Below are 12022 nucleotides of genomic sequence, written 5' to 3'. Positions count from 1 at the left end.
AATTTAACCCCAAACTCCTCTCAACAAACCCACAAAAACCCAAAAAGGGTTTTGGCTAATTCTGACCTTCCAAAATTGCCCTATTTTGGCACTACGCCCTCCTGAACAAAGACTGCGTCCCCCAGTGATGAAATCTGTTGAAATCCTCCTTATTTCTCCTCAATCTGCAATAGGAACGATAAAGTAAGTTTTCTCGAATGTTCGGGAGAAGTCTCACATCAAATCCCAGCACAAGATAGTTGAAATCAGCTCCACAAAAATGTTGTCCATTGACCCCTTGCATGGGTCCTCAGAAGATAACTTCGTTCCTCTCAAAAGAAGATATCACCAACCCCGAAATTCTCCACAAATCTTAGTCTTCCCCTGGAGCAACTTCTCTAAATTTCTCCCAGCAAACACCCCCTAGAAAATAGCTGAAATAAGTGGTACGAGTTTCTCTACTGCGTCCACATTGGAGCATGAATAAGCTGAGGGGAGTGGCTGAAAGATGTTCCCAAAATTCCACAAGCCTCCCTTCAAATGTAGCAGCAAATTTACCTCCCTAGGATGGCACTCGAAGTCCACTGAAAGAAGGGTGAATTCTCCCCTTGGAGAACTCTGTGCAAAGCAGCTCTTGTGACCTAGCTAAACAGTTAGAGCAAGAAAGGAAATAGATGAGTGAACAAAAGCCCCCAATAGCTTCTACGCTCTTATTTATAATTTTTCCTTGCCTCCTCATGTGGGTCCCTCCATCCAATATTTCGACCTCTTTCCCTTAGCAATTCGATTTTCTCTCCAAGTGGTGTGTATTTCTTGTAAGTGTGGCCCCCACATTCCACTAGCAAATTAATTTTCTATCCCTCCTAAGTCCCATATGCCAAAAATGTCTCCAATGTTCAATTTACAAAATTGTGCTATGCTTAGCACCTCCCCAATAAACTCCATTAACTCCCTCAAATGAAAAATCAAAATTGGGGACATTACATATTATATATATATTTGAAAAGTTTCTCATATATAGGAAAAGGTGTCCTAGGCTATATTTAAGTCAGACACATGAAATGTTAAAAAAAAATCCATCCATCAATTATTATTCATTCTATATGTATGTATGTGTGTCTGTCTGTCTATATGTGTGTATGTATTTGATCCAAAGATGGATTGCACTCAATGCAATTTGGTTGTGTGTGTGTGTGTGTGTCTACTTTTGGTTAAGATTTGGATTGCACTTGGTGCTATTTTGGTTATAACCAAAATGGCACCGAGTGTAATCTATCTCTAGACCAAAAATACATCACTACCGAGTGCAATCCATCTCTGAACCAAAAATACATCAAAAAAAAAATCATGCTACAACAAATACCTACATATCATAAAAATCATTGCCTATATTGGGATCCACATCATCATAATCACCTTCTAAGCATTATCAGCATAATATAGAAAAAGCTTAACATGACAAATCGAAATTTTGTTTGAGTGATGGTTATATTTTCACTGAGGTCATGAGTCATGACAGAGGAGTTCAACAATCAATGCTAACAACATCGACATACATAGAGGGCTTGGTACTCTTGATTAAAGGCTACTTCCATACCCTCATACATGACAGACTCCAATGGAAATTTTACAATCTCCCCAATCTTGAAATCCTGAAAACTGTAAAATCTGTTGGATTTTGAGTGTGATCTAAAACTCTATCTTCTCCATATAAAATCTGATGAGGTTGGAACCACTCTCAAACATCCTGAAAGAGTTGATGGTAACGTTAAAAATTTAGGTAAAGAATTTAACATCAACATTAATCACATAGCATTAGTAGGCAAATATTGTTGAATATTAGGCTGCCGCACTCATAAATTATTGCTTTAAAAAAAATTGCGTTCTGAGGGTCCTTAGTCACATTGTATGAAACACATTGGTTCCATATAAAACCGGCCAATGTGATGAAAAAATCCCAGTTCAATACTGAACCAACCTTTTCCAGTCTGTGGCAGTGGTTTGGACTGCTTCTCGCTCAAAAGTGGTCAGACTAGGCAGTTCAATCCAGTCCAGTTCAGTTCTTATAACACTGACGTGAAGTGCCTCGAACAATGTGAATGTCTTGGGGAACGTGAAAGTGCCCAAAATCAGAATGCAACCAGATCATAGAGGAGGGCTGTGCCATGCCACAAACTGCTTTGCTTAGCAGAAAGTTTACTACATGTACTCCTGCTGAAAGGAAGGGTAACAGGTCCAGTTCTTTATGCTCAATGGGTTTTAACAAATACTAAAAATAGACGGATTAAAAGGTTACATGGTGCTTGATCGATAAGGATTGCTTATAAGATATAGTTGTCCACTTGGTTGGTGATATATCAGGGTCTCCCTTCCAAAGCACAATTGGCCAAGAGCGGCCTTTCTGGTGGTCTCTACCTCTCTTGTTAAAAGGCAGAAACAATAAAGCATATTTTATTGGACTGTCCCTTTCTGAAGTTTCGTTGGGCACATGTGTATTCTCAGTTGGAAACCATTCAGGTAAAACTGCATTGCGTGACAACTTTGTTGGTTGATTCCAGATTTGTGATTCAGGGTACCCTGCCTGGTATTTGGCACCGTTTGAGAGTTCTGCTTTGTTTTCTCTATGGAAACTTCGCTTCAAGTATGTATTTGATAATGAGACATTGTGATCAGTTCTTTTGTTGCTTTTGGCCAATTATGGAGAGATGATGTACATATGCAATTGCTGGCAAAAGGTTCAATTTTTATTAAGGATGCCAAACTATTCTGATTGTATAGCTGTCTTAGTTTCTTTAAGGAGGTGGATATGAATCACATCTATATACCCTTCCATCTTTTCACTTTTCTTTTTTCAGCTTATATAAATAATTTTCTGTATACATTAAAAATTATTAATTTATTTCTACCAAAAAAAGTTCATACTGTATATACCCTTCCATCATTTCACTTTTCTTTTTCAGCTGACGTAAATTTTTTCCTGTACATATAAAATTACATCCAAGGCACAATTAGCCAAGAGTGGACTTTCTGATGGACTCTATTTTGTCTATCATCGCTTGGAGACCATGAAGCATATTTTCCTAGGAGTGTCAATTTGCCAAATGCTGTTGGAGTTATGGGAAGGATGAGTATTCATTATTGCTTCAATGCAAGATTTATTGGCATTCTGCATTGTTTGGAGATCACCACTCTCTAGTTCATACTGTGTTCTCTGGGATACAGCAGTGCTCATGGATTTTGGTCTTATTCGTTCTTTGGAAAATCAGGTGTAAGTCCGTTTTCTCTCATGAGGACAGCTCTTTGTTTGCCTTTTGTTCTATGAGAAGGAATGAGGTATGCCATCAGTGCCTGGCTAAGGGTGTTGTGTTGATCAAAGATGCCCAATCTTTAGATCCCACAGATTATCATTATTCGGATTTTATCTGTCTTAGTAACTTTAAGGAAGAGGTTTTGATGTCCATTGTATATACCCTTCCAATTTTTGCTCTGCAGTTTATATATATATTTCTATAACTATAAGATGTCTTTTCCAAAAAAAGAAACATCAGTTGTATTATAAGCAAATATGCATTGCAATGGAGAAAGGTGTGGAGGAAAATTATGCAAAGATGAAATCTCACATGGCAATCATTTATATTGTATAAAAGATATCCATGTCAACAAAGAGAAGGTGTGACATAAAATAATGAGTAAGAGAGAAATTAAAGAAAACATACCCAATGTAGTTTTGTTCCACATATACGTGTGAAATAGCAAGGAGAGCATAAAAGATAAAAATGCTAAGGAATTCTTAATTATGTTCATCATTTTTTTAAGGCACTACACTGCAATCTTTCTATACATTCCAAAATAAATAACGAATGTGAAAAACTTGAGTTTCTTGTATTCAAAGCCCTGCATAACTCTTAAGAAGACATATAATATCAATTTATAAGAAACAACCTCAGAAAAATGGAGATGGTAATCTTCAAGTCGTTTATCCACCCAAAGCTTGATAGGAATCAACAAAGATTGTACATATGTGAGTTCTGTACTTGACCCGTCGCTTTTGGTTATGGAACAAAGAGATTGCATATAAACTCTTTCTTGTGCACTTCGTTGTCCATTGGGTGCAATCCTTTTCATTTGTTGTGTTGCACTGTAAAGTAAACGTTCTTCACCTGTCAAAGAAAACTTTCAACAACAAAAAAGGAACTTTAGTAATGAAATGTCATTAAATTATGAAGTTTTAAATCATAGTTTAATTATAATATTACAACTTACAACAAACTTAAAGTTGTAATGGCATAGCTACGAAATCTAAAGCCAAACACGTTCTTAAATATATTTGAAATATTCCTAGGCATAACATTCACAATAAGATAGTCCATCTAATCAATGAATGAATTGAATTTACAATGAGCAATGAAGCTCAATAAATAATACAAATGTATTTACAGAAACAGCAAGCTTCTACTAAGAAAAAGAAACAACAAGTTTCGATTAAGAAACTGCTAATAAGATCATAGACGATCTTATCCGAATAAAATATATAAATGAGCATTAAACACTAAAATAGCATTATTCTAAACCCTCCCTTAATGCTCAATCTATTTACAACACCTATAGACCCTCTGAATTTTAAAAACTTATCAGGACCAAGGGGCTTGGTGAAGATGTCTGTTGGCTGCTCCGTTATGGGAACATACAACAACTGAATGGATCCGTCTTCAACAATTTGTCAAATGTAGTGACAATGGGTTTCCACATGCTTTGTTTGTTCATGGAAGACTGGATTCTTGGCGAGTTTGAGCACTCCCTGATTATCACAGAACAAGGGAGTAGGACCTGCCTGGGAAACATGCATATCCGCAAGCATACGTTGAAGCCAAACTGCCTCACAAGATGCCTTAACTGCTCCCTGATACTCTTCTTCTGTCGAGGAGAGAGCCACTGCCTGTTGCTTCTTACTAGTCCATGTGATGGCACCGGATCCCAGAGTAAACACATACCCAGCTATAGATTTACGGTCATCAACCGAACCTGCCCAGTCGGAATCTATGTAACCACTGAGTGTAGGATATGAACTCCGAGTGTACAGAAGTCCATAATCAGGAGTGCCACTCACATAACGCAGCACACGCTTCGCTGCTATCCAATGATTAGCCTAAAGAGCTGTCATGAAGCCTAAAATGTATCTCACTACAAAACTGATATCAGGTCTAGTGGCAGTAAGGTAGATGAGGTTGCCCACTAATTGCCTGAATAAAGATTCATCCACAAGTTGTGAGGATGAATGAGCTGAAATTTTGAGCCCTGGTTCCATAGGAGTCGTGGTAGGTTTGCAATCCTGCATTCTGAACTTGTCCACAAGACTTCTGGCATACTCGGACTAAGAGAGAAAGATGTTGTTCCCAGTCTACCAGACTTCAACCCCCAAACAGTAATGAAGAAGTCCCAAATCTGTCATATCAAAAGTGTTGCACAAATCCTATTTGATCCTATGGATCAAATCTGCTGAACTGCCAGTAATGATAAGGTCATCCACGTAGACAACCACAAACAGAATATCATCACCAATATGCTTGATATACAAGTTTGCATCAAATGGACTCCTCTGAAAGCCATGATCTATTAGGTACTTATCACTTTTCATGTACCAAGCCCGAGGGGCTTGTTTCAGACCATAGAGTGCTTTGACTAATCTACAAACTTTCCGTTCTTGACAGGAAACCTTGAATCTTGGAGGTTGTGTTATATAGACTTCTTCCTCTAAGTCACCATTCAGCAAAGCACTCTTTACATCCATCTAATGGACTTTCCAACTGAGCTGAGCTGCTAAGGCAAGGACGAGTCGTATGGTACTCATGTTGGCTGTAGGAGCAAAGGTCTCCTCGTAGTCTATGCCTTCCTTCTGTGAGAACCCTCGAGCAACAAGGCAAGCCTTATACTTGTCTAGAGTTTCGTCATCTTTGTATTTCACTTTATACACCCATTTGCAGCTAATGGGCTTCTTCCCTGTAGGAAGATTAGAAAGATTAGAAAGGGTCCAAGTGTGATTCTTCTGAAGACTCTGGAATTCAGCTTCCATAGCCTATTCCCACTCAGGTATACCCTTATCCTCTAAATAGGTTTGAGGCTCAAAAACACTGTGTAGGTTAGCCATAAGAGCAAAATTTACTGTAGGTTGTTGTTTGCTCTTATTTCTGGAAGTTCTACCTTCAAGGAGCTCATTATCCCGGAGATCACCAATACTTTTAGCCCACAATTGGCCGGAGAATAGAAGAACAAATATCTGGAGTAGGTGGAGGAGGCTCAGGAACAACAGAAGCAGTGATAGGAGGATTATTTTCCAGAGGGAACTCAGGTAGTGCATCATCAAATACTGATGTTGCATCATCCGTCCCATCAGGTGGACCTAACGGAAGAAGAACACTGTGAGGCTGATCCTCAGAACACTGCTCAGGAGGGGACCGAAAGAACCCTCTGTCTTCATCAAATACTATGTCCCTACTAAAGATAAGACGATCAATGTCTATATCTATCAACCTATAGGCCTTGTGGTGATCACTGTACCCTGTCATCATGAGTTTCTGGCTTTTGGAATCCAACTTAGAGCACTTAGCAGCAGGAATCCAAACATATGCAACCGAGCCAAACACTTTGAGGTGACTGATCTTAGGCTTACGGCCAGACCAAACCACTTCTGGAGTCTTTCCCTTAACAGCCTAAGTAGGTGATCGGTTAAGAAGATAGACAGCAATAAACACCGCTTCAACCCAAAATTTGTTCGAAACACTCCTGTGTTGTAACATGGAACGAGCCATTTCAACAACCGTACAGTTGCAACGTTCGACAACACTATTCTGCTGAGGAGTGTAGGGTGTAGTTAACTGGCGTTTGATGCCATGGGTATCACAGAAGTTGGAGAAAGCAGAAGAATAAAATTCCTCCCTGTTATCTATCATAAGAGTTATGATATTACAGCCAGACCCTTTTTCAACTAAGGACTTAAACTTCTGAAAGATACTAAATACATCAGATTTATGTTTTAGAAATTACACCCACATCTTTCTACTGAAATCATCTACAATAAGCAAAAAATATTTGCAACCAGTAAATGAAGATGTATTCATAGGACCACAAATATCAGCATGAATTAACTGGAGTACCTTAGATGCGTGCCAAGATTCTCCATCCTTGAATGAACACCGATGTTGCTTGCCAGCTTGACAGGCGCCGCACACTCCCAAATGTTGAGTCTAAATATCAGGTAACCCTGACACAAGTCCCTCCCGAGATAGCTGAGAGAGATATTGAATGTATAGAAGCCCATATCTCTGATGCCACAGAGTGCTGATGGGAGAAACACGAGCTGCTAGAGCCACTTCTAGAGAATCACCAGTGTCAAGATGCCTGTATAGGCCATGATCCTCTAGGCCAACAGCAACTATAAGACGAGTTTCCCTGTCAATAATGGAGCACTTGTGCGCACTCAACACCACATCGAGCTGAGGAGAGTTCCTCATAATCTGGCTAACAGACAGCAAATTAAGTTCCATACCATGAACATAGTACACATTCAGGAAGATGAGTGTGCGCCCATCAGACTGGATCTGAACTGTACCTCTGCCAACCACTGTGTACTCCTCACCTCCGCTGAATACCATGGAATCACTAAAAGATGAGAAGTCAATAAACCAGTCACGCCTGTGAGAGAAATGACGTGATGCACCAGAGTCAATGTACCAGGCAGAAGACGAGGCATGATCTAAGGAACTCTTAGCCATAAAGGCGTAAAAGGCAAATTCTTTCTGCTCGGAATGGTCCGCAACATTCGCTTTCTGATGAGACCCTCCCTGCTTGTTCTGTTCAGAAGCAATCCTCTGTTGGCAATCTTTCTTCATGTGGCCGAACTTGTGACAGTGATTACACTGCACATTTTTCTTCTTAGCAAGATCAGAAGGCTGAGAAGAACCTTTCTGTTGAAAGGACTGAGGGGACTAATATTTGGCAGCAAAGGCATTTTCTGAGGAGGCTGATGAAGCACCACTACCAAACTGTTGTTTCCAACGATCCTGCTACAGGAGTTTGGTGCATAACTCTGGAAACTTCATATCAACATTAATGGAGTTAATGTTGAGTGTTTCTATAAGTGCTCATAAGGTTTTGGTAGACTTTTCAAAGTGATGACTACCATATCTTCTTCCTCCATGGTCCGACCAATGGCTTCGAGCTGATCTCGAATGTCTTTAATCTTGTTAAGATGTTCCTGTAAAGACATACGTTCATCCATCATGATGGAGAACAACTGATTCTTTAGAAAGAAAGCTCTGCTCTTGTCATATGTCTCGTGCAGTTCCTTCAAATGTTGCCAGATTTCCACAGCGGTCTTGCCGGAAGGAATCTGTGGTAACTGATCATCAGTCACAGAGAGTTTGAGAAGCATAACAGCCTCTCGATTTCAATCATCAAACTTATCTTGATCTGCACCAGTTGTACCAGGACTAAGCTCTTTGCCCAAAACGAGCTGGTCAAGACGCCTGTATTCAAAAATGGTCAACATTCTTTGTTTCCAGATGTTATAAATGGTGCTATTAAAGGGTTGACTGCCTTCCAACATCAAATTTGTTAGTGAGGCCATCTGCACGTTTCCCAAGACATAGAAAACAACAAAGGAGTCCGACATGGATTTCAATGCAGATGCCGACTGATCCGGACAAAATCTGACAGGTGCAAAAATTCCCCATGCTCAATAATTACCCTTGCATAAACATGCATTTGTATGTACTGAAAATACACGTCCAAATGGCAGCTTCTGAAAAGGCTAAAACGGAAATGCCCTCGGCCCCCCACCAATTATGCAATCTGGAGAATTTACGTTGACTTAATTTGCCCTTTTAGGCATCCAACAATTAATTCGAGAAATGACGTTCAGCATACAAGAACTCGACCAGCAAAATCTTCACACTCATCCAACAATAAAAGACATGTTGAATACACTGTATAAGAGGGTTGATAAACACAGCAGATAATAGGCCTGGAAACGGAGTGTATATATGTCTTTTTTCTAAAGTGAACACGTCATACGCAGAGATAACTTGTTCTTCAAAGGAGTACCCGCGAGCAGATTTATATGGATAAACTCGGCCCAGAACAACAATGTGACTCAATGTGACTTTGTGGATGATTCTTTTACGTCGGAATTGCCTTCCACCTGCGGGTCTACCAGCGAGCATGTTCCATCAACAAATGGAAACAAGACAGCCTCTGAGGATCTTCGCGCAGCAGCGACGCAACACGCTTTGTCCAGCGGAATTGGACAGAATTAATTTCCCAGGGAAACTCTCTGAAAGCAGTTTCGAAGAGGAGAAAATGTTGTTTGAGCAGATCATCAGAGGAAGGGTTTCAAAAACTAACATGTACGCAAAAAATATATGTTTTTTGAAGAACCAAAAACATATACTGAGAGAGATTGATACGGGCAGGCGTGGGCAAAAATTTTGAAAGTTAGAAGGGAGTACTACGTAGGTCACAAGGGCAACGCCGAAACTCCAAGCAGAATCCAACATCGAAGCAACAGGCACCAACGACAGCTGTCTCACCACCACCACCAGTAGATCGAGGTTTTCTGGGCCAACCAGATGCAGGAAATCGAGCACGCTGTCGATTTCAGAAATCACAGTCTCCTTCTCGCGAGAATCAAGACGATAATGAAGTCAGACGACGAGAATGTCAGGATGATATCTGCAGAGGCTCCCGTGGTGTTTGCCAAGGCCTGTCGAACTCCAACGGAAAACAAACGCGACGCCCAATTAAAAAACTGCGGCTCAGAAATTGTGACGCCCAGTAAAAAAAAATTCAGACTCCTAGAGAGCAATTTCGAAATGAAGCACAAAATTTTTCAAACAATGAAAAATTATTTCGAAAAAAATACCCGAGCTCTGATACCATAATCAATTAATGAATTGAATTTACAGTGAGCAATAAAGCTACAAATGTATTTACAAAAACATCAAGTTTCTACTAAGAAACAAAAACAACAAGTTTCTAATAAGAAACTGCTAATAAGATCACAAACGATCTTATCCGAATAAAATACATAAATGAGCATTAAACACTAAAATAGCATTATTCTAATACCTTCAAGCACAACTAATAACAACAAGAATGCCATAATAGCACTGAAAGTGATCAACAAACGAAAGCTTCCAAAATTTGTGTTGGAATGTGATGTTCCCAATTTTTGTGCAAGGAAAAATCATTCAGGAGTTTTGCAAATTTTTGGGTAATATTAAAAAAGAGGAAAATATTATTTTGGGAGAGAGGGAGAAATTATTACTTTAATGGAATGGCAGCAAAAGAATATTTTATTAGAGAAGGAACGCAAATTATTATTTTAATACTGAATGGGGGCAAATAATATTTTAATGGAGAATGGAGGGAAACTATTATTTTATTGGAAATTGATGGCAAAATAATATTTTATTACTAAAGGAGTAAAATTATTATTTAATTCAAAATGGTGGAAAAAAATCTTCTAGTGGAAATTGAGCCCCACCAATAAAATAATAAGGAAAAAAATAGGAGAATCTACAAGCTAGAGGGAGGCTCCATGAAGAATTATAAAAGGAGGAACTCAATGGCAAATCATTTTATCTTACCATTTCTATTTGACATTTGAGAAGAAGCTCAAGCGAGTTTCAAGCGAAACTCAATGTTAATTTCAGTGGACTTTGAGTGCCATCCTAGTTAGCTCTTGGGGAAGATCACTTCAGGTGTTCCATTTTGTTTATTGTAGAGAATCTTTAGCATTTGAATGAATTGTTTGCAAGAGGCCTCAGTATTGTGATTATAGCTTGGTTTCTGGACTCTACTTACTCCAAGAGGACTGAGATTTGAAGGAAAAAGGGTTGAGTTCCACTGTCAAAGAAGGGGCTAGTTATCCATTGTTTCCTTGGCAGAGTTTCTCATACAGGGAGCTTAGATTACACCCCTTCAAGAAGCCAAGAATCTCATTATCTGGCTGGTCGAGTCACTATATTGTGAATGGAAGAGTTTTGTCCCATTTGTGTTGATCATGGTACATATTTTTGTGGAGTTTACCTTTGCATTGTTGGACAGAGGTTGAGTTGTTGTACAAGGAGTATTTGTTGGGATTATATTCGTTGATTGGGGTGGACTTCTACAGTTTATGATGCCTAGAGAGGAAGGGCTAGTTTGCCCTAGTAGTAGCAAGAAGTAGTTGGCCAAAGCTTGTATAATGATAACCAGCAAAAGAAGGTGGTCAAGGGTCTAAAGGGCCGGGCCGCAACAGAAGATGCAGTACACAGGGTCGAGGGCCGATGACCTGTAGCAGATCAGTGGTGAAAACAGTGAGGCCTAGGTCTGTTGTGAAGGGGCAGCAGGTCAAGGAGGCCTAGCTGAGCAGAAAGGGATCTAGTTGTAACGTTTAAGGAGGTATGAAGGACTAGACCACAGCCAAGAAGGATAGTCAAGGCTGAGGAAGAGGGATCAAGGATCAGACAAAGGTCTATTAGGGCTAGAATAGCCTAACCGAGGATTCAACAAAAGACGTCATGGCCTATAGTGATGGTTGCAAGCCAAGGGCATAAAGAGAGTTGCTTCAAGGCTGGTAAAGGAGTCTGCAAGGATAGGAAGTTTGAAGGAGCGGTCTAAGGGCCAAACAGTACTAATTAGTATGCCAAGGGCTAAAGAAGCATCCCAAAGCAAGGAGTTGTTGTTGAACGTTGTGCCTAGGGCTACCAGGTGGGGCAGTTAAGGTTGGGTAAGTTGTATAGGGCTGGAACAACAAAACAGTGGGCTAAAGGGAGCAGTGTAGTGGTGGGCAACAGGGATATAGGCAAGTGGACAAGGTCTAAAGGAGCAGATCTATTGGTCAAAGGACTGACTGTGCATTGTACTGGGGTTTGTAAAGGGTCATGATCCCTAGTACGGTAGACCTAAGGTTTTCTTATTAATGGACTAATAAGGAACGTGATTTGGGCCATAAAATCTTGCATATTGTTGTTGATCTCATATTCCGCTATGCAAAGTTGTTTTT

General features: G+C 39.8%; 1 protein-coding gene across 2 annotated transcripts in view; it reads right to left on the bottom strand.

Annotated features, from left to right (window-relative positions):
* LOC149152298 (protein unc-13 homolog) overlaps positions 1-12022 on the bottom strand; it is a 535466-nt gene that overhangs the window by 325428 nt on the left and 198016 nt on the right. For both annotated transcript variants that reach the window (XM_089438315.1, XM_089438316.1), the window contains one exon: positions 3922-4152. In XM_089438315.1, coding sequence (XP_089294441.1) covers positions 3922-4152 — 231 coding nt within the window. The remainder of the gene's footprint in view (positions 1-3921; positions 4153-12022) is intronic.

This window comes from Pinus tabuliformis, chromosome 9 (assembly GCF_031772625.1).
Source record: "Pinus tabuliformis cultivar Carrire ecotype Pingquan chromosome 9, CPIR1, whole genome shotgun sequence".
NCBI classification, from domain to species: domain Eukaryota; kingdom Viridiplantae; phylum Streptophyta; class Pinopsida; order Pinales; family Pinaceae; genus Pinus; species Pinus tabuliformis.
Note: the sequence above shows the minus strand (reverse complement) of the source record. Positions and strands in the feature narration are given on the sequence as shown.